This window comes from Pleurodeles waltl, chromosome 10 (assembly GCF_031143425.1).
Source record: "Pleurodeles waltl isolate 20211129_DDA chromosome 10, aPleWal1.hap1.20221129, whole genome shotgun sequence".
Taxonomy (NCBI): domain Eukaryota; kingdom Metazoa; phylum Chordata; class Amphibia; order Caudata; family Salamandridae; genus Pleurodeles; species Pleurodeles waltl.
This window is the reverse complement of record NC_090449.1, coordinates 52,203,538-52,227,345: the sequence shown is the minus strand read 5'-3', so window position 1 is coordinate 52,227,345 and position 23,808 is coordinate 52,203,538. Positions and strand designations below refer to the sequence as shown.

At 44.2% G+C, this 23,808-nt stretch overlaps 1 protein-coding gene across 1 annotated transcript; it reads right to left on the bottom strand.

Annotated features, from left to right (window-relative positions):
* Positions 1-303: 303 nt before the first annotated feature.
* Positions 304-1,605, bottom strand: LOC138262364 (muscarinic acetylcholine receptor M4-like). The gene has a single exon (XM_069212261.1). It carries the CDS (start codon positions 1,603-1,605, stop codon positions 304-306), a length of 1,302 nt encoding a protein of 433 aa, XP_069068362.1.
* Positions 1,606-23,808: the final 22,203 nt, after the last annotated feature.

Below are 23,808 nucleotides of genomic sequence, written 5' to 3'. Positions count from 1 at the left end.
CAGAGACATCTGTGCTTTACTTATGGGGCCAGTGGGTATATCCCTCCTGGAGTATTTTTTCACTGTACCACATGCTTTTTCTTCTGCCTCTCAGACTGCTAAGAAAAATAAGACACATTTACAAACAAATGTACAGATGCCTCTGCTACTGTCAACCAAAAGGCTGCCCCACTAAGATTGTCACAGTTTACAGACAACAAAGAAATGAACACTGCCCTCTGTTTCTTTCCTCATCTTCACATCCTCTTTTCCTAGGATAAAACGTGGTGGTGACACACTAGTGCAAATCTCCTCATAAGGGGTTCAACTGCCTGAGCAGAGGTTACGATATTGGAACATTAGAAGGTGTTTGAAGGTCTTTTTAAAGGTAGCATTACAGAGTGCATAACAAGCTGGGTTGATGGTGCTGTTGATATAGCAAAGCCAATACCCAATCGACCACATTGCCTCAGGCACACATGTCTGACAGAAAGTGTTGATTAGGACCATGACATTGTATGGGGTCCAGGTGATAAAGAACGCCATCAAAATAGCAAAGATTGTCCGGATTACTTTTTTTTCCCGGGATGCCACTTGATGCTTCTTCCTGATCTGGTTCTGGGTGCTTGTGGCAAATGTGCATGCCACATTGGATGGGCTTCTATTTAGGGAAGCATTGGAGGCATTAGCTGGCAAAATCTTAACAGCTGTGTTGTACTCATTGCTGGTTTGCTGAATAAGAGTTTTGCTGTCGAGCAGATTGAATGTTTGATTTTTACACTGGTGAGTGGGACTGTGGTTGGATGCCAGAATCTCCTTGTCACACAAGAGTTTCTCCTTTGCGCTCTGCATGATGCTAAGTGTGCCGGGCTCTGTGGAGTTTTCCTTCTTCTCAGCAAAGGGATTGTCTTCAATATTCCCATTTGCAATCTTTGTCATCCCTGTCATTTTCTGGTCTGGAAAGTAGCCTCCTTCTATTAAAGATATCTTAGGGAAGAATTGATTTGTGCTCTTAGGTTTTTTAACCTCCTGTTGGCTTCTTTTGACTCTGCTCTTGCTAGCAGTGGAGATATGTGTATACAGCACAAACATGATAACTATTGGCAAGTAAAAGGCAGCAATGGCAGTGCCAAATGTTACTACTGGATTAGAAAGGAATTGAATGTAGCATGTGCCATCAGGGACAGTCCTCCTACCATCAATAAACTGCCAGAACAAGATGGCGGGTGCCCAGAGCACGAATGACAGAATCCAGGCAGATGCTATCATCAGGCCGGCCATCTTGGCTGTCCTCTTCACTGGGTAGGTCAGTGGTTTGGTGACACAGAAGTATCTGTCAAAGCTGATGATAAGCAGGTGCATAACTGATGTATTGCTCACCACATAGTCAAGAGCCAACCAGAGGTCACACACCAAAGGCCCAAGTGGCCAATAACCTGTGATATTGTAGATTGAATATAGGTTCATAGAGAAGAATCCAACAATCAGGTCTGCACATGCCAAGCTGAACAGGAAATAGTTGTTAATGGTCTGCAGCTTCACATTGAGTTTGATTGACAGCATAACCAGAATGTTGCCTACCACAGTGACCAGGCTGATTGTGCCTGTGACAGCAGCAATGAACATGTATTCTTTTCTTTGATATTGATATTGTGGTTCCTTCAAAAAGGTCTCTGTTCCATTCACTACTGTAACATTGTCTTTAGTGTGATTTCTCCTTGTCATCTGCCAGTACTCATTGGAGATATTCTTCAACTGATCTGTAAAAACAGAAAAAGGGTTTCAATTTGAGACGCGATGTACTATATATTTTAAATCTGTTCTGGTCAGAGCCAGTCACCATCTGCATGACATTCCACATTGGTCACACTTGGTATTGGTTGTTTTTTGCAATAATCACATTCTGTATTAGTCACAAACTGGAGAAGTCAAATTGTGCATTAGCTGTGGTCAGTAAGTGCCACATTCCATGTTATTTATTCCTGACCAGTTGTTATTCTATAATGAATACTTTATACAATTTCTTCACAACTCATAAGTTTCACAAATCAATTATAGAGCAATGCTAAAAAATCGAAACCTCTCCATAATTAATGTAGACTGGTGAAAGAGAACAGGTAAAAATGAATTCAGTGATTTTTAACCTGCAACAAAATTCATAGTTATATAGAAAAGCAACACAGAGCTTCTGTATAATGTGCAGAATAGTTACAAACACATGAGAATGCAGATATGGAGGCCAGGAAGCGACAACAGAACTCTGTCTCTGCATTCACATTCAAAAAGTGCCTGTATTGCAACCCCTGAAGAAGGGAGCAATACCAAATAAGAAATGCTTCTAAAGGGTCACTGGGTTCAGAAAACAGTTGCCAATAACAACATTGTCTTCTTTCAATGATGCACATTTCTACCAGTTGAACAGTGGAAGCCGTTTGATGCTGACTGACAGCTACTTTGGAATTGTTTAACAACTGACAAGGGCAGTTGGTAACTTTCCAATAGGTTCCTACTTTAGAAGTATTTAGTAGATAGATGTTTCTAAAAAACTTGCAAGTAAGTTACAATCAACCCTTTGCCACTCACATTCCGTTGATACACACTTAGACATAGCCTGTGCTCACCCGCTGGTAGATTGGCACAGTGCAGTCAGGCTCATCTAAAGAGGCACTGTGTAAATTATTTGTGAAACACACACACATAATAACACAATGAAAGCACCACAAAACTACTCCGCACAGGGATAGAAAAATAGACTATATTTACTAAAAAAAGAAAAAAGAGACAAAATCCAGAACCAGAGCTATGAATTTTAGAAAAATATAACAAAAAGTAGTGCTTAGAAGACAGTGACGGGGAGGGGTTACTCGAGACCGTGCTAGAACAGGGTAAATCTAAAGTTCAGGCTGACTGCGAAGGAGAGCAGGCTTCAGGACCCACGTAAGGCCTGTTAAAAAAGTACCTTGGATGGAGGAAGCGTCGGTGTCGAAGACTCAATGCGTGGATCAGAGACTGAGATGCATTGCTATCAGATGAGGAAATGTAGGTGATGTGTCAGTTCCGAGCTAAACAGCGTTGAGGAAGCGTGGAAGATCAAGCACCATTGGGCCTCGAGGCAATGCATCATCATCAAACGGCTGGGCAGGAGACACTGCTTCCAGCATGAAGCGATGCATCACACCACGCCAGGTAGAGTCGGAGATGTATCAGAGTCCGGGGACATGCATCACAAAGTCAGCGATGCGATGTACAAAGCTCAAGTAGCAGTGGTGATGTGTTGGTGTTGAGTGGAAATGCACTGGTTCTGATCATCCCATGGTTTTCATGGGTTGCAGCACCGATACTCACTTCACTGTGCCCATGACTGGATTGGAACCACTTTGTAGAGCAGGAATCACAGCAGACAGAATCCAGGTATTGCTCTGAGTTCAGTGCAGAGGGGTCTAGTCCTTGTCTTCAGCGGGGCACAGATCAGCAGGCTGCAGGGTACTTCATCAGAGTTCATCACCGTTCCAGTAGTGTACTGTCTTGGTAGGGTCAGAGGCCCAATACTTAAACCCATTTGTGCCTTTGAAGTGGGGGTGACTTCAAAGCAGGCCCTTGAAGTGCACAAATCCCCCTTTCCTCCCAGCCCTAGCTCCAGACTATCAGCAAGCGGTAATCATCCATTTGTGTGGTACACAGGACACTGCCTATTCAGGTGTGTCAGTTCCCCCTCCCTCTTCCTGCCCAGGTAGAGCTATCAGAATGCATATGAATGCAGATGTGTCTGCTATCACACCCACCCTTACTGTGTTTGTGGCTATCTAGAGAGAATGCACAAAGTGTAGCTGTCACCTACCCCAGACATGTATTGGAAACAGGCTGCAAGGCACAAAGCACAGTGTAGGCAGAGAAATGTCTACTTTCTAAAAGTGGCCTCTCTAAAACAGTTATGTTAAAGAGGATTTATCATTTCTGTTCCAAAGATATGAAACAGAATGCATCTACTCCTTTCTAATCAGGAATTACAACTTAAAAGTTTATTTAGGAATTCCCAATGCTAGCCTATGAGAAGAGTAGGCCTCACAGTAGTGAAGAACGAATTGGCTGTTTGTCTCTAGCGGGATATGGAAAGCTTAAAAGTACATGTCCTACCTTTTATTAACACAGCGCTCTGCCCTTAGGGCTACCTAGGGCCTACCTTAGGGGTCACTTACGTGTGATAAAAGGGGAGTTTAAGGCTTGGCAAATAGCTTTAAATGCCATGTTGAAGTGACTGTAAACTGCACACACAGTCTCTCTAATGGCAGGCCTGAGACAGGTTTGAAAGGCTACTTGTGTTGGTGCCACAATCAGGGCTGCAGACCCACTAGTAGCATTTAATATATAGGCCCTGGATATAAGGTCTACCACTTTACAAGGGACTTACAAGATAAATAAACACGCCAGTTGTGCATACACCAGTGTTACCATGTTTTAAGGAGAAACACATGCTATTTAGCATTGTTCAGTAGTGGTAAAGTACTCAGAGTCCTAAGACCAACAAAAAGACACAGCAAAAAAGTAGAGGTTAGCAGGCAAAATGTTTGGAGGAAGACCACCCTAAGAATGACAGGTCTAACACGTGTCAGCTGAAAGTGGGGAGATCTACCCAATCTCTAGGAAGTTCTTATCACTAAGGAGGAAAAACCTAGATAGACCATCTGCATTGGCGTGGTCTACCCCTGGTCTGTGTTCCACCCTGAAGTCCATACCATGTAGGGGAAATGGACCAGCTCAACAGTTTTGGAGACTCACCACGCATTTGCATGAGCCACCTGAGGGGTCTGTGGGCAGTCTGAATCAGGAAGTGAGTGCCAGATTTGGCCTCAACTTCTTCAGTGCCCAAACCACAGCAAAAGCTTTTCTTTCTTTAGCAATCCATCGCTGTTCCCCTAGGGTGGAACCTCCTAGCGATGAACGCTACAGAATGATCCAGGCCCTCTCCAGTTAGCTGTGATAAAACTGCCCCAGTGCTATGTTCTGAGGCATGTGTTTGAAGATAAACTCCTTGGAGAAGTCAGGGGGCTTGAGCACAAGAGCTGTGCACATGACCTGCTTCAGGGAATCAAAAGCTTTTTGGCATGCCTCTGTCCAAATCACATTCCTGTGCTGCTGCTTAGAAGTCTGTTTTGTTAAGAGGGCAACAATTGTGCTGTATCCGAGAAGCGGCAGTGTCTCAACCCAGATGCGCCACTGCTACTGAGCTCCAGTCCACTACCCTGTTGCAATGACGCAGTGATTTCCGGTTTCCAGCACCGGAGCATGGCGAGGCTGAGTGGCAGCCTAGAGACTATGGCATCCACAGGAGCGCAGCAATGTGGTTTCTGATCCTGGGCACCTGATGGAGCTCCAGGAGAATCAATTGGCATAGAGTTGCTCATGAGGCTGGGTAATACAGGGCTCTGTAGCAATGTATGGCCTGACTACTTGATCAGAAGCAATGCCAGGAGCACCAGGAATCAGAGGAAACGCGGATTAAGTTGGTGAAAGATGCCTTCCCCAGTTCCTCCGGGTAGTTGCTTTCTCTCTCTCCACTCATATTACAGACTTTAGGGCTCCCTACAAGGATATTGGTAGAGTGTCTCTTGAATTTGACTTTCCCTATGAGACCTGGCGATTTGGCAGTATTTTGTCTCTGCTTTAGAACAGATTACTTTAGTGGGGTAAGCGATTTGAGGCAGCAATATACCAGGGGCTCCCATACCACCAACACCCTATCTGCATAAAAGGCGAAGTGTCATGCAACACAGGCACGCAGCCTTGTTGCTTGATGAGAGAAAGGAGATAAAGGAGCTATGTCCAGAGACAGACTCTTGGGTGGTGTAATCAACAAAGCAGTGTCAAGGGCAAATTCCAAGCCCCTGCGTCATCTCTGCTCCAGGGGCATTCGTTTAGGAACAGGAAGGGCAAAGATATTGTTGATTAGTGACTCTCAGTCGGAATTGATGATGGCTCAACAATTGCCTCCGTTGGTCTCCTCATGGTCTGGTGAAATGACACAGGAGAAGTCTGTGCAGGAGGAGGAGGCTGGGGGTGTTGGTACAGTAGCGAGCAATACTTTTGACTTCCAGCTTTGTCACCAGATAAGGTGCTAAGGAACTATAGGTTATTGGCTAAATTCTCCAAGAATGGGGCAGAGGAGACTGGTGCCCTACAGAGGCTTTGGCTCGGGCCCCCTGGATCCACAGAAGAGCCACCACAAGATTTCAGGGGTTACCCCCAGCCAATCTCAGCTTCAACCTTCTCACATTCAACATCAGCATCCTGCGGCAGAGGGGTCCCAGCAACATCAGTTATTCCAGTTTTATCATCAGGGAAAGCTCGGCATCCAGAATGGGTGGATGTCCAAGTGCCAGTGGGGGGGTGATCATCATCTGTCCGATATGGGCACTGCCTCCATTTCTGCCCGGGCCAACTAGTCAAGCCCCATGGTAGAGTTAGGGTTGCTCCAGCCCCTGCTAGAAACTATCTCAGCTGGAATTTGTGCACTTAAATCCTCACACGCAGCCGAGATTGCAATACTTCACCAAAGGCTTGGTAAGACTGAAGAGAGGGTTTCTCAAACCCCTGAGCAGCTGCTAGGAGTTGAGCAGAGAGTGTCTGATTTGGAGGATCGTTCACTCCTCTGGGGTAAAGAGTTAGCAAGCCTACAAAAAAACTGATGTCACAGGGCAAAGTCGATGATTTGGAGCAGTATGCATGCAGATCTAACCTCCACTTTGTAGGAGGGCTCCATAAATCTGGCCCGAAGTTTCACAGTGCCCAATGGGGGGTCAGCTTTGGGTCTTTTCTGATATGTCAGCTGCACCAGCACGCCGGAAGTGAGACTTTCAGGGATTAATTGTGCAATTTAGATCTGCTGGCACTCAGGCCTACTTGTTCAGTAATGAAAATTAAAGTATTGCTGAAGGGCAAATTTCATTTTTGTACCGCCCTAGAAGAGGCACAGTCTATTGCTGGAAGTGGCGGGTTAAGAATACGTATAGGGCAAAGTCTTATGCTGTGGTTCAGTTGTACTGTGTTATTCACGAGCTTGAAGGTGGGGGCTTTTTTAGCACTCATCTTTTTCTGGTTAAGATGCTTTTGGGTACATTGCACTATTTTCAAGCTTTATGATTGCTGGGATTTGCTACTGGTTTGCTGCAGGATGACTTTGTGTCTCGCTATGTATGGACGGTTTCCTTTTTCAACCGTGTAATGTTATTCCCATACTCTATTCTAATCCACTTTGTTGCTTATTTTCGCTGCGAGCGATGGTTTATGGTTATGCATATTGTGTTTTAGGTTGAGAGGTAATGGAATCAAGGTAATAAGAGAAAGCAGAGACAGGTCTTCCTGGTCTCAGCCAATAACGTTAAATGTATAATAGTACTTTGTACTTTCTTTTTGACAATGTACTGGTGATCGGGGCATTTGCAGTGGAGGGGGGTTGGCTCCAGAGCACAATCGGGTGCTTTAACATTGCGCCCATTCTGTGGAGGAGGACACCGGGAGGAAGGTGGGTATTCCTTCCTGTCTACAGGAATGGGTTGTGGGGGTTTGTTGAATGTTTCATAATGCTCTAGGAGGATTTGCGGGGTCTGTTAGGGGCAAAGCTTAATCCAGCAGGTTATTAATGGCATTGCGTATAAAAATTATCACCTGCAATGGGAATAGTCCTTCGAAGAATCAAAAGTGTGGTGCTTTGTTAAAGAGACTCCTTTAAAAAAGCAACTCCCTGAGTTAATCCATCCCTGCTAAATATTTGCAGGCATTTTATGCTTTGGTGGGGGTGGCAATGGGGGAGGGGTGGCTGTGTTATTTTCAAATATGTGAGATTGTGAGGTGAAAGAGGTTCTAAGGGATAGCACAGGCAAGTGGATATGGATAAAAGCCAAACTACCTGCAAGAGTTTTACATTTTCAATTATTATGGCCCTATGATGGATGAAACTGAAGCTCTGGAGCAAATGTATAATCTCACCATTCAGGCGGAGGGACCATTAGTGCGGGGTGGCAATTCTAATTTCATAGAAGATTCGTCTTTGGCCATTTTTTAATAAATATAAGAGGAAGCTCAAGCCTAAGGCAGCTAAATTCCTGAATATACATTAGGAAGATCTGGCACTTGTAGAGAGAAGAAAGAAATGATGGATGTCTTTCTGCTAGAGGTGATCCCAGGGAGTAAAGATTTCCAGCAGACGCTTTACGAGGAGAGCCAGCACATGGGAGAGTGCCTGCATGGTCTATAAAAACCCAGAAGAGTAGGCAGCTAATCAGTCAAATAAAAGATCCAGCTACTGTGGCTATGGAGGAACAGCGGAGATATTTCTCCACCATCATAGGTGGATCTATGAAGAAAACAAGGCTGTAATGGAAGTGCAACTGTCTGACTATTTCACTTCAGTGCAGATACCGCAAGTTTCCAGCATTCAGAAAAGTGTTCTTCCAAGGAAAATAGCGTCAGGGGAAATAGCTACCACCCTTAAAAGCATGGCAAATGCTAAAGCCAGTATTAGTGATGTCATCCCCACCGAAGTCTATAAGCCTCTTGAAGCAGAAATAGTCCTCTTTCTAACAACACTTTTTAATCATATAAAGGAAGCCGTATCCATTCCAAAGAATTTCCAAGCGTCAGTGATAGTGAGCTTCCTCAATAAAGATAAGAATCCATCAAGATCTATTTTTTAGTGGCCCATGAGTTTGTTGAATATTCATTATCAATTATTAATGAAAGTCTGGGCCGAGCGTCATGCACCTCGTGCCCAACAGATAATCCACCAAGCTCAAAATGGCTTTGTGCCTAAGAGGGTGATGGCTGCCAATACTCATTTCCTCATCACAGCTATTGATTACGTTTGCAACATCAATCAAAAGGCAGCAATACTAAAGATGAATGCAGTTCAACCTTTCAACTGACAGGCACTCTTTTTTATCCTGGGAAAATTTGGATTTCCATTTCCAATGATTAGTATGCTTAAAGAACTTTATAATGAGGCAGAGGCTAAGTTCATCATTAACACCAAGGAGGCAGGGGCTGTAAGGGTAAAAGCATGGTACTTGTCAGGTGTGTCCTCTGTCCCCGCTGCGCTTTATCCTTTTTAAAGAGCCCCTAACAGTCAAGATTTGTGCCAATCCTTTGATTTCACCTCCCAGAGATGGGATGGCAAACATCAAATTGTTAGCTGATGATGTAATTTTATAACTGAAGCCTGTCGGGGTAAATATCCAGAATGCTATTGATGAAATGTATTGTTTTATGCACATAGGGGGTATAAAGTCAATGAAGCACAAACTGAGCTTCTTTTGTTTAATGCAGCTTGTTCCAAACTCCCTGCAAGCTTGCAGATGATCCCATACTGTCCTATTAGATACCTAGGAAGCTTTGTATCAAACAACTATGCTCAATATTCTCAATTCTCAATTGGTCCAGTTAAATTATGGGGCCATGCTTTCTAAAGTAAAAATGTTGGTATGGAGATGGACCACTGCCTTTGTTTGGTAGGACCCCTGCCTCTACTAAAAATGGGTAGCACTAATAAAGATATCTATTCTCACTTTATTTGTATTTTCAAATGCCTCCCTTAGTATTTCTAGTGCATGTTTTAATGAAGTGAACAGTGTCAATAGAACCCTTCATATGGGCAAGAAAGTAGCCTAGGGTGAAAATGTCAGGATTACAAATTGATGCAGCTCAGGGAGGCCTATCTGTAGATGTACTCCCAGGCTGCAATAGCCGACTTTATGGCTCAATCAGCATGAGATTACGCAGTTGATGATAATTTTTAGTTGAATTTAATGCTTACTGAAAGACAAATCAAGTTACCAGTCTTTCTATGTACCACAAAAGTTCCCAAGAAAACAAGGTATAAGACAGCACTGACCTTATCATCATGCATTTTGGGATTTTTTAGATCGTGGAATACTTTGGTTTGTCATACTCTTATTTTATTGCAAAACTGCGAGATTTGGGGCCTGACATTATCCAAACGCATTCTGAAAGATTGGGAAGCACTTGGCTTTAGGAAAGAAGAGATTTCGACAACGGGACACATTTGATAACATGGGATTGTGTAATTCTTCAACTGGAAAACCAGAGCTCTTCACTATGTTTTAGGTTTCATTAAATTAGCAGCCATCCACACTAATTTTTAGTGCCAGGTGTTTGTCCCGCACTGAAAAATCTGAGCAAAGGGTTCCCTGCGCAATCGGACACTTCTTCTTTTCTGCCACTCGAGTGGGTATAATCTGCTAGGCCACTATATTGACCTGAGGTGTTGCAAAGAATATTTCAGAAACAAATTACAGATTTAATAGTAAGGCATGGCAGTTTCTCAGTGAGCTTTTCTGCCGCTCGAGTTGATGTTCTCCTCGAGCGGCAGGCATAGGAATTGGTATAATCTGCTAGGCCACTATATTAACCCCAGGTGTTGCAAAGAATATTTCAGGAAACAAATTGCAGATTTAATAGTAAGGCATGGCAGTTTCTCAGTGAGCTAGGACATAGATCATGAAAAGCAGCAAATTGTAAATGTATGGCTTTCTTATCTAGGTGGTTAGAGTACTGAACACCCCGTAGGCTACATAGGATGTTTCCAGCCGTGCTTAAGCAGTGCTTTAGGTGTTTTGCTATGGAGAGTGGTGGATGGTTCCATACTTTTTTGATTGCTTTAGCCTAGAGCTGTTCTGGCGTGAGGGTTTTCATGCAATGTACTGAATAGACATAAATGAACTGATGTTACCAGGAGTCAGATGCCAGCATGCTACCAACTTGCTACATGTGGCTCTGCATAGCCTTGACAGGAGCCACCACATCACTAAGCCTGTAACCCCATAAGGCAGTGCTACACACTTGTATGTTTAGGGCTGCCAATACAATACCTTACTAACCTCGATCTGTGTTCTAGGATGCTGCCATTATCTCAACCATAGGTGACTTACTCAAGGATGGTCAACCCCTGCCCTTTCCATTTTGCCAGGTGTAATTTGCACTACACATGGTACATTTCTTACCCTTTGCCTGCTGAGACAAACCCTTAGAGATAAATGGATTTTCGACTATATTGGATCAGAAACACACATCCTAATGCAAGCACTGTGTACCGGGGACAGCTGGAAATGCATCAGATGATTGTGTAAAGTCATCCTAAATCAAACCCAGTTCTCCCTTCTGGCATTGCATGACACATGGGAACTTGAACATAAAAGGGCATTATTACATGACAATAAATGGTCCAAATCCCTAGAATACCACATGCATTTTTGCCCCTTCCCTCTTGGTATGTTGCCCACCTTCTATACCCTCGCTTTGGGCACTCCTACTCAGCTGAGTATGGACCAATCGTATGCCCTTGTCATTAATGTTGCATCCACAAGCTTTAGTTGCCTCCATTCTGTACTATGTTAAAACTTTTTTGATGTTAAATATACGAGATGGCTTATTCTCTCAATTATTCTCTCACCACAGGTGGCCACGTTTATAACTTTTAAATAATTCCTAAAGTAAACTTCTTCCCTCTGGGATCAGACTTGGCAACTGCCAGAAGTGCTCTCTTGACAGGAGTGTGAAATTAACTCTCTGTAAAGAGTCCACCATGCAGCAACATGACTAATCAAGGCTCTCCAGATCTTGACGTGATCACAGGCTGTCTTAGAGAACTCTACTCACTCACACTGTCAATCCTGTATTATACTCAATATGTGCTACAACATTTACAAAGTCTTTATACAAAAAGACCTGCCTGCCCCCTTTAAATGGACACAAGAATCAGTACCTCTGGCATAATCTGTGGCTCTCAAAGAGGGAGAATCACAAGAGATGTAAGGAGAAAATCAAACAACAAGCCTTTTCCTGCTATGTGAAAGGAACCATCAACCCAAAAGCAGTCCAAATTTGACCAGCATCCTCTTTCAACAGGTAACTCTATGGTTTGAATTGATGACACCTCCAGATATTTGATCTGATGCATTTGATTCCATATTATTTTGACCTTTTACACAAAATGCCAATAAAAGATTTGAAAACAAAAGTTGTATGCACAGTGTGGGCTCCAGCTTTCAGTTTACTGCTTCATTGCTTGAGGTGGGATGGATCTGTGTGCCTACATCAAGAGTATATGTAAAACTATCAAATGCAGAGATGAAAATGACCAATGCCTATTGGTAAGTAAAGAAATATGAGTTTATGTGCTTACATATGAGTGGGAGAACTTGTGTGTTTGAGAACCTGTGTGTCTGAACATGTGTGAGATTGTGTGGTCGCCTTTGAGTGTGAGGGAAAGTGAACGAGTGAAAGCAAATGAAAAGGGGAAGTGTGAGAGTGAATGAGTGACCAAGTGACCACAACCGAGTTTAACTATGCTTGAGCATGAGTGAGTTAAAGTAAGTGAGGCTGAATGAAAATGAATACATTTAAGAGTAACAGTAACAATGAGTGAGAGTGGAAGCAGTGAGTGTGAATGAGCGAATAAGTGTGAGGGAGCGTAAGAGATGGTAAAGGAGTGAGAGAGGAAGTTTTGAGTCAGTGAGAATGAGTGTAACTTAGAAGAAGTGCGAGTGATCCTGTATTGATTGCAGGTCTGCCACTGGCCCTGGCTTCCATTGAAGTAAGTCTTGGCTTACAGAAGCACCCATGACAAAAATGCTGATTCTGGCAGTCTAGAGGTTATTCTTGACACATGGGGAACCTGTGGCAAAGTGTAGACCTTGTGATGCTGGACGTCATTTTTAACAAATAGGGCTCCAATGATAGGTGAATGACATCAATGGAAAGATCTGTCTCTGACATATTTTAGGTAATTCTTGGCACAATGTAGAGACCACATATGTGGGACATCCACAGCAAATTTTGAAAAAAATAAGATCATTCTTATGAGATTTCACTAGATTTACACACATGAAGGAACTTGAGCATTTATTGATTATCCTTTTGGAGCCTTGACTTTCTTGCAAATATATATGGGAAAATTGTGTGTCATCTGACAACCTTTCTTTCAAACTTTTCTGTGAGATTTCTCCCCGATCTTCCTAGAATACGCCTGCTCGATCCTTTGAATGCTGGCTAGAATTTGGGGCACGTTGTATCCCACCACTTTTGCTATCAAAGCTCACCAGCTTTAAGGCAAAAGAGGCAGAAGGCAAGCACAATTGACAGCGCAACAGGAGGCTCTAAAGTGTCTAGTGCTGTAGGTTTTTAATTCTCCATTTTCCTTGGCACATTTGTAGTTTGATTCTAATTTAGCTTCAGTAAATGCTATGGATTGAACTACATTTTGTATAGAAAGGCCATATGCATGCATCACCCCCATGCTAGATGCCACTGGCGTTTTCCTGCTGCTCCTGAGGTCACACTCCAAATTACCACAATAGACATACAAGATCCAATGTCTCATTGAGAATAGTAAAACACTTGAGGGACAAACAAGACTAATTTTTGTTCTTTGCCTGACTAAAGACATTGCCTGTGAATGGCTGCTAATGATCTTGTAGTGTAATGCATTTAGAAGTGTGATGTAATGACTGTCATCTTGGCACATCGTCATATGACATAAGCATCTCTTTAGAAAACATGTTCACACTTTTAAGAGAATGTTTTTTGGCTATAGTCACTGAACTCACCTACGTGGCTTGCTATGCTCCCATCAAGACAGGGTAAACAGTGAGCACAGCTGGGAGGTCCAGCAGGAGCTGATATCCTGGCTCTTGGGGGATATTTGTCACTGCAGGAAGACAGAGGAACCTAAAGGTTTGCGAAAGATGGAAAGAGAGTGATAAAGGGGTTCAAAATTTTTACTTCATTCGAGCATCTAGTAACATAGCTTCGGTACCCTTGAGCACCTCTTACTGCTTGCCTCAAACACAGTCAAGTGCTACATTTAACATGAAGCTGGTTCCAGGAAAAACTAGAAATGTCTGTAGGGCAGAAGACATCTCTAAATACAGCCAGTTAAGTTCCCTTGCCATGGCGGGAGTAAAGTACTCCACCAAGTGACAGTAATTTATCTATCAATGATTAATTCAGCCCCTAACTCTTTTGACAAAATGAAAAATTTGTTTTGTATTTTGCATGCTGGAAAGTAATGCATTCCACCTCCACCATCTTATTTAACTGGGATTTCATGGAATGATCATAAAATTGATCAACCCAAATGCACAAGGCTACTATAATGGGGAATACATCCAGGAAGTTGGTATTCCTTACTAAACCAATATCAAACCAAGGCTGGGGCCAGGTCTGAGTACACCACTTGGCAGCCAGTATGACACTGAAATCACACTGCCTTCTGCATTAGTAAACAAGGTAAGATCTTGACTTGTTCATAAAGTGGCTGGCCTTCATCTTGAACCATTAAAATGTTCAAGAAATGACAACCAAGGGCCTGATTTAGAGTTTGGCAGATAGGTTACTCTGTCACAAACGCAATGGATATCCCTTTTGCCATGTTACAATTCCCATAGGATGAAAAAGGATTGGAATACCGCAGATGGGATATCTGTCACGTTTATGACGGAGTTACCCCATCTGTCAAAGTCTAAATCAGGCCCCAAATCTTCAAATCCTGCTTCAGTTCCACAGACAGGCGAGACCTGTGGTGTTTCTCTTTCAAGCCCGACATGGCCTGAGCTATGGAGCATCAAACATGGGTGAACAACTCCTATTATTCATAAGATAAAACTGAGCTGCCCCATAAGTAGCTGCAACTGATGTAAAGTAAACTTCTGTGTTCATAGGCATAACTCCAGAAGGTGTCCACTTTATCTAATGGTAGTCTGCTCTCCCTCTTAACAGAATAATTTTCAATCCCCAGAAAAAGATCGTCCCTGCAATCTTTTTGTATGCCAAGGATATCCCAAAATCTGACATTAGCCCCTTGTTGGATCAGTAATCAGAGCCACTTGGCCAGGGGAATAAAAAAATCATCCAAATAGTCAATGACTGCAATGGACCCTCATCTGGTATGAAAACCTATTCCAGAAAGGTTGTAAGTTGTTCAAAAAAGACTCAAGAGACCAAGCACCCATAGGCATACCTGTCATAATAAAACTGCTTGATGCAGGAATCCTAGTAAGTGATAATCATCAGAACTGGTAAGAGTCGAAAACCTGGCTCAATATCTGATTTTGACATGACGTTCTCCAGTCCCATTTGTCTTAATAATTTGAGGCCAACATCGATGGACCTATATATCACTGAGCGAGTTGATGGGTCAATTGCATCATTAACCAAAGCCCACATTGGGGCAGATAGATTGTGAATTAACCCAAATTACCTGGGGTCCTTCTTGGGTACCAAGAGCATAGGAGAGCAGAGGAACGTTTTTAATGGGGCGACTGTCAGATGGCCCTGCTACTCTCTTGATACTGGCCCTTGTATACCTAAAGCGGGTATTCTGTAACCGTAGAGGGTATCCTTTCTACCTCTGATGGTCCCCTAATTGACATCCATGGTTACTCATATTATTAAAAGATGCAGGGCTTCATAGCAAAGGAGTCCTTCGCTGCCAGCCTCTTGACTGCCAATGAGGCAGGTTTGACTTTTGGGCCTCTGGTATAAAGTAGTGATGGCAGGGCTGGAAGTCTGCATAACAGGCAGATATCTGTCTCTGCTGTCTTTTTCCAAAAGTCCTTGCATTGCACTTTCTGTCCCTTAAAGCTAAAGCTACCTCTTCTAATAATGCCAGTTGTTATTTTGGACATATTTGAAGCTGTGTGCGTATATTTCAAAATCCCTGGCAGAATATGCCTTTGCCATCCTGTTCTGGATTTCACCATTCTAGAGAACCTGCAGCGTATTCCTTCCTTCAGGAGCTCATGGTATGGATCCCCTGGAAGAGGTTCCAAATACCTTTGATGTTTCTCCATTGCCTAGCAATGGAGAAATGGAGAAGTGCTGCACCCCAAGATTATCCAGACCCCTAATACCCACTAACTCTGAATCGGAGGACAAGGGCATGGCCAAAGTTTTGCACCTGAAAGAAAAAGATGTCCTGTTTGTCCATCTCCGCACACAGAGCTCAACTCAGGTGGCAGAGGTACAGCAAAAACAACATGCTCTGGTCAGCTGGAGCAACTTGAAATGAATCAGTGCCTGCCTGTTATGAGATACATCCCATTATCATTGATTCCCGAAGGGATCCTGAACACTGAGAGTACTGCTTATATTGGAGCCATGCACCATGCACTAGACAAAATAAAAAGAGAAATGTGAAAGAATGCGGTGCGTTCCCTTCAGGTATCTCAATGTATAGCAGCCCATGCGTTGCTGCTTTGGTTGCCATCAACTGATGCATAGTCTGACTCTAAACTGGTGTCTGTAACCATGTTATGTTTCCTTTGATATCTTAGATACTCTGTACAAAATACAGCAGAAGGATAGGACCAGGGAAAGGACATGTTATTATTGCCCTCCTTGAGATTTAGGAATATCTTCTAGGATAACAAATACACCAGTGGTTTGAGGAAAGAGAGACATACTGCCAGGCGTCTAGAGACACAACCCGAATTCATCAGCAAGAAAACCAAGGCTGATTTGCCATGAACATGCCATGAAGACCAGCTGCCCTCGGTAAGTATGAACTTGAGCTGAGACCAAGATGCTGCTGCACACCACCCAGATCAGGAGAAGCCAGCCAGGTCAAGACAAATTGTAAAGATACAGAGATTGCTTCTCAACACGTTTTCTTTCTTGTGTTCTGAATCCTCCTCCTACCCTTTATCTAACCTGATGCTGCAGTCGAGGACAGACGAGCTATGGACTCCTCCATATCCACCAACTCAGCCCAAGATATCTGACCAGGAAGATCAGAATGTTGATATTGAATGCACCTGTAGCTGACACAAATAATGAGCTAGTGTGTGTTGTGGTTCACTGTTGCATGCATGGAGACTTGAATTGGTATGTTAATAGATGTCTCGCAGGAGTAAGATGTCACTCATCAAACCCTCCACCGAGAGTCAACACTACAGCACTAGGTCAGATGAATCCCATCTTTGATAGAGAACATGATTACCAGGCACTCTGTCTGTCAAAGGGCCAAACCGTCATTCAGCTCACCGTAATTAGGGGGAGGGAGGTATTTTAGCTAGATTTCTCTGCCAGGGACTACCATGCCCCACAGGGTAAGGAAATAAGCCTAAACCTTGCTTTTGGAGTTTAGTTTTGAAATGGTTCCATCTTAGCTAACTCCTTTCTTTCCGAGCACTGCCTCATCTGTTATTGCTTCAAGCAGGAGTGGATATCATAAGAAGGTGTGAAAATCCCTGGAACTGAGCTATTTGAGCAATTGTATTTCTCTGTATTATGGAGCATCGTGTACATTTAAAGAATCATCTTTTCTAAAAAAAAATATTTGAGCTCTTCAATGTAGCATTTCAGTGAATTGTGCAGTCGTTCACACCTTTGGGTACTCAGAGAAAGCAGACAATACTTGCCAATAACACTGTCCAGTCCCTCTGAGTCTCCAGGATTTGAAGGACTAGCCTGAAGCCTGGCATTCTGGCATGGATTACTTCTACTTTCAGGCTTCTTGTTGTTAGCACAAGTGATCACATAGCATTGATACCTATACTCGTGATTATACTTGTACCTTCACCATTACTAAGCCAGTGGCTTTATTACAGTGATAATTGCAAAGTGCAGTGTTCCTTTTTATGCATTAACACCATGGACTTTTTATTAATAAAATGAGGCTATTTGCATAGCACTGATTTTGCAATCACAAAGTCGCTCTATGCAGATGACTGCTAACGTTCTTATAATATGGCAAGCTAGCTACTAATGATTGCCCTTGTTCTGACCTGGGTGTACTTTCCACCCCAGTAGATGGCACTGTTGTTGATGGTGAGCTGGTGGCCTGGTGGACTGCTGCCGTTGTAAGTACCAACTTTCACAAAGCTGCTGATGTTGTTGGAAGTTGTGTGCCAATACATCAGATCAAATAAAGGTGGGGAGTCTCCGTGAGCATCAAAGAAAATATGTTTCTCAGCAAAGTTCTTCTTTTGGACATTCTTCAGATAGTGCAAGATCTGCATAAAAAAGAAATCAAGTGATGGTTAAACTTGTTATAAATTAATGCATTACCACAGTGGTCTATAGCGTAGGCAGTAATGGAGCCTGATTGCCTATGGCCCTAGTGGAAGCAAAGTACCTGGATCCCTCACTAGGATCACATCTCAGTTGGTCAGCTGCCCCAGACTCCCCTCAAACTCCTTTGACGGAGTCTGCATCCTCCATATCAAAACCGCCTACCATTGTTATTCACACACTATGGTGTTTCTACTGCCTGCACTGCATTTCAGCCAATCAAAGTCATACGCCTAAAAGGCATTATCAAAGTCAATAGGTTTTGTCGGTGTAAAGTGAATACACACAGACATAATATGCAGGGGCCACATACTCTATACACTTAGGCCCATATTTATACAAGAATGGTGGCACAACTCGCATATTCATGAATTCATCCTCCTATACATTCACCTCAGCGACGTAAGCATCCACATCAGAAATCTGTCTGTAACCTACTCATGCCTTATCTATATGTGTTCTGTGACAGAGGAACTTTTGCTTTGTTACTGCCATACTGGCCGTGTTCTGAGAGTAAGTAAATCTTGTGCTGTTGCTGCCTAATTTGTAACAGCTCTCTGACGGGAAAGGTTTGTGCCGATGCTACCCTTGCTGTACCTGTCCTCTGAAGTTGGGAAGCTTGCACTGTTTCTGCCAAAGGTGTTGTTCTAGAAAGCATGGTGGTTCCAAAGCTGCTGTTCTATCTTATGATAATACAAAGGATATTTTGAATGCTCCTGCACAATATGCCTAGGCTAGTATGAAGCTTTTGTTGAATCTATTGTAAACCAACTAGTTGAATAGCCTTATCCAAAAACTTGGGTTTCAGACACAACTTCCTAGCTTGTTGAAACTGTGACTCTGGGCACTTATGCCCTCATTACGAGTCTGGGGGTCTTAAGACTGCCAGACTCGCAGTGGCGGTCAAATTGCCATGATTGTGGCGGTCCGACTGCCACATTATGACGTGGGGCAGCTGCCACAATCCGACTGCCGACAAAGCTGGGTTGCTGCCAGTCGACAGCTTGGCGGTCTCAGCGGTTGTAATCCGCGAGGGTGGCACTGCATGCATCGCTGCCTTGGGGATTATGACCCCCCATGCCGCCAGCCTTTTCACGGCGGTTGGATCGCCAAGGAAAGGCTGGTGGAATGGGGTCTCGGGGGCTCCCTGGGGGCCCCCGCACTGCCCATGCATTTGACGTGGACAGTGCAGAGGCCCTCATGGACAGCCTTGTCGCGCTTTCCATGCCCGAAATATGGGCAGTGGAAAGTGCAGCAGGTGCTACACCCACCGCACCACCACATTGCTACCGGCTTGATTACAAGCCTGCGTCAATGTTAAGCCCAGTTTCTCGCTGGGCTGGTGGGCGGGAACGCTGTTTTCTCAAGCAGGACCAGCGAAAAACTTGTATTAGGGCCAGCGGCGTCCTGGCCGCACTGGCTGTCGTGATAAGGGCCCATGCTTTCTTTCCTATACCTCTTTTTCTGTGAACATCACATTTGTCAGCAGCTTGAAATCATTCATATTAGGATGTGCACTGCACCAAAACCTCTCTTGTATATAGTATACTAGACCACAATGTTGCTTCAACAATAACAATAGTATTCCTTGTACTTGTGGCATTTGGCAACTGACTTGCCACTTGGGTCATTCTACCTTCACTTCCAGCACCAGGACATTTCTTTTCAAAGTATTTGTGTGTCTTACAAAATGTAATTCAATCATTTGCTATTAAAATTGTTATTGGGACAGAAGGAGAAAGAATGTGATGCTCATCCAGGGTCAGACCTGTTCAATAGCTAATCAGGAAACCCAGTGCCATATTTATTACAAAGTGACTCAGTGCAGTGCAGCACAGCAAGTCACCTTGCTTTACTGCATTTAATTACTGGTAATGGGCCAAAATGTGCGTTTTTTAAGGCAAACAGCGCATTCATACCCTTTCCCACAGCACTTGCGCACAATGGGCTGCTTAGCGCTGAAGATGACACCCTTCCACCTTGGCATATTCCTCTATCTATGTGTGCTGCAGACATGTCTAAAGACTCTCAGAAAGGAAGATTAATGTCCTGTCACAGCTTTTACTGAACTTGTCCTTGGCCTTGATTGAGATTTAAATGGGGCTCTTACAGCATTACTGTGAAGTGCCCTGCTTGAACAAGTGCAGCACAGGCTGCAGGTGCTGCCCAGCAAGGGCCAGCAGTGCTGCATAACACTTACCTGGCAAGCTTTGAGTGGTGGATTCTGGATGATGTCATGGCTACAGGTCTCCCAGAAATGACAATGAATGTGCCGATATATGTTGGTTTTCTGCCAACTGCTTAAGATTGACTATATGATAACCTAAGTCGTGTATTGCTTCCTGGGTATGATTTGCTTACCTTTGTAACTGAAATCTCTGTTATTTTCTGTTTCAAAACTGTTAGACTTTTCATCCTTGGCATATTCTCCCTTAGCTTTTTGCCTGTGTTTCCCACATGTTGTTGAAGGGTGCTGGACTCTGATTTTGCTGTTTTTGTTACTCTGGGCACTTTACTACTGCTAACAAGTGCTAAAGTGCAAGTGCTCCTTTACAAAATGTGAATGTAATTGGTTTATCGGCATATTTGATTTATTAGTAAGTACCTAGTACAGTGCACTAGAGGTGCCCAGGGCCTGTAAATCAAAAGCTACTAGTGGGCCTGCAGCACTGGTTGTGCCACCCAGATAAGTAGATCTGTAATCATGTCTCAGACCGCTTGCTGCAGTGTCTGGGTGTGCAGTTTTAACTGTAAATTCGACATGGCAAGTGTACCCACTTGCCAGGCCTAAACCATCCCTTTTTGTACATGTTAGACACCCCTAAGGTATGCCCTAGGTAGCCCCAAGGGCAGGGTGCAGTGTATGGTTAAGGTAGGACATATAGGCCCTCATTACGACCCTGGTGGTTGGCAGTAAAAAAATGTGAATTCTGACCATGGCGTTTACCACCATGGTCATCCACCACTTCTCCGATCCGACCGCCATGGTGGAGACGTCCACTGGGCTGGAGACTTGGGTCTCCAGCCCGGCGGCCGTCAGAAGACCGCCGGCGGTATCATGACCCGGCTGACCGGCATGGATTTCATGGGGTTGGGAATCGCCATGAAATCCATGGCGGTACGCACTATCAGTGCCAGGGAATTCCTTCCCTGGCACTGATAGGGGTCTCCACCACCCCCCACCCCCGCTTCCTCCCCCCACATCCCCCTGCCACCCCCTAAAGGTGGCACGACCCCCCTCCCCACCCCTACCCCCAACATCGCAACCCAGACACACACCGTACACGCATGCATACACCACCAACACACAAATCACCAAACATGCCAACAGCCACACACACAGCCATACACGTACACCCACATACAGACATACATGCACACATCCATTCAGACATACAGACAGACACGCACACATTTCCAAAAACAATACACCCCCCGCATGCATACACGCACTCACACACCCCCTCTACATCCTCACATGCACACCTCCATTCAGGCACACAACACACAACACCCCCCAGCCCCTCCCCTAAAGGACAATCAACTTACCTCGTCCGTTGATCCTCCGGGACCGCCAGCACCCCGTCAACAGAACACCGCCACGGCGAATCATGGAACGTGATTCGGTGGGCGCTGTTCTGTTGACGGGGCGGTGGAGGAGGATTAACCTCCACTTCCCCACCGACCGCCAGTATGGCTGCTGGTGGCTCTCTGTCCGGAAAAGGACGGAGGGCTGCCAGCAGTCATAATTCGCCGAGCGGAAAACCGCCTGCACTGGCGGTCTTCAGCACGGCGGTCCCTCAGCGGTCTTGCAAAAAAAACGCTGAGGTTGTCATGAACACCATAGTAATGTGTTTTATTTGTCCTGGCAGTGAAATATTGCTAAATTCGTTTTTCACTGTTGCAAGGACTGTCCCTCTTATAGGTTAACATGGGGGCTACATTTAAATCTGATTAAAGTGTAAATTCCTTTTGGGAGCGGATTGACATGTGGAGTTTGGGGTCTCTGAGCTCACAATTTAAAAATATATCTTTTAATAAAGTTGATTTTAAGATTGTACATTTAAAAATGCCACTTTTAGAAAGTGAGCATTTTCTTGCTTATACCATTTCTATGACTCTGCCTGTTTGTGGATTCCCAGTATGGGTCAGTTTGACAGTTGGGCTGGTTCCACCTCACACTAGACCGTGACTCAAAGGGAACTGAGGTGTAGCCTGCATATCCTGATGAGCCATCTGTGCTAGGAGGGAGGGGAGGAGTTGTCATTTACACCTGAAAGGGCTGTGCCTTCCCTTACACAATGCAGTCTCCAACCCCCTGGTGAGTGAAAGGGGCCTGGCCTGGGCAAGGCAGGATTGCAAAATCAAGAGAGAATTTGCTTTGAAGTAAAGGCACCCAAAACCACAGACTTTAGAACACTTCTGGGAACCAAGCGGAACGTCTGCCTGGAGAAGAGCTGAAGAGCTGAGGAAGAAGAGCTGCCCTGCCTGTTACTGTGCTTGGTGGAGCTATCCTGCAGTTGCGGCTTCTGCCAGAGTAAGAAGGCAAAGACTGGACTTTGTGTGCCTCCCATCTTGTGAAGATCTCCAAGGGCTTGATTTAGAGCTTCCCTCCTGTTGTTTGAAGTCTCAGGGGCAGCAAAGACTTCTCTCTGCCAGCACCTGGAGTCTCTGGAGAGACTCCTACTCTGCCCGGTGGTGTCATCCAGTTCCTGGGACCCTGAAAGGAGAAGCTCGCAGCCTAAGAGAAAGAAATCCACGCACAGAACGCGTCTCAGATCTGCAGCTGGGAAATCGACGTGCCGCCGGCTTCGCAGCTGAAAATCTACGCTCGCCTGTAACGTGACTGAAGAATCAACACATGGAGCTGGAGAAATGACACGCAGCATCGCTGACGGAGGTTTTCCGATCATCGTGTGGCTGGATTTCTGACGCAAACACCGCTGGGCATGTAAAAACAACGCAAGGCCTGCCCGGACCCGAGAGTGCTGACTGGATCGACACATCGCTCTCCTGCAGAGAGAAGAAACGATGCGACTGCCCCGACGAAAGGAGAAACTATGCAAGGTCTCGCTCATGAGTGACATTGACGTATTGCAAGCCCTTTTTGACACACACTCGCCCGTGCAGGGTTATTTTTGACACACCCAAGGTACATTTTCACGCTAACAGTGTTAGTGTGTTTTTAAACTATATAAAGACTCTTTTTGCTTTTTAATTGATAACTTGAATTGTGTATTGTGGATTTTCGTCATTTTTGTTTTGTTATGTTAAGATAAATATTTCCTATTTTTCTAAACCTGAGTTGTGTCATTTTTTTGTGTTTTCATTAAGTTACTGTGTCTGTTGGTACAAATACTTTACACCTTGCACTCTAAAGTTAAACCTACTGCTCTGCCAAGCTACCAAGGGGGTAAGCAGGGGTTAGCTGAGGGTGATTCTCTTTTACCCTGACTAGAGTGAGGGTCCTTGCTTGAACAGGGGGTGACCTGACTGTCAACCAAATACCTAATTTCTAACAAAAACCCTAATTGGAAGAATTAAAAATAAATACTTTGGTGCCCGTTGCTTAGTTGTTAACTCCTCATCCATGGGTCAGTACAAAAAACTTAAGAACAACACTCATGAATGGTATTTACACCATTTTGCACCTTTCTAATGTATATTCTACATGTTGCACTGCCATTTATGGTGGTTTTAGCAAATACAAAGCTTGATATAGCTCACTTAGGGCCAGAAGTATAAAAA

What these genes read in the sequence shown, in the direction of transcription:
- LOC138262364 (XM_069212261.1), bottom strand. Translation starts at nt 1,605, where the DNA reads ATGTTCATTGCTGCTGTCACAGGCACAATCAGCCTGGTCACTGTGGTA.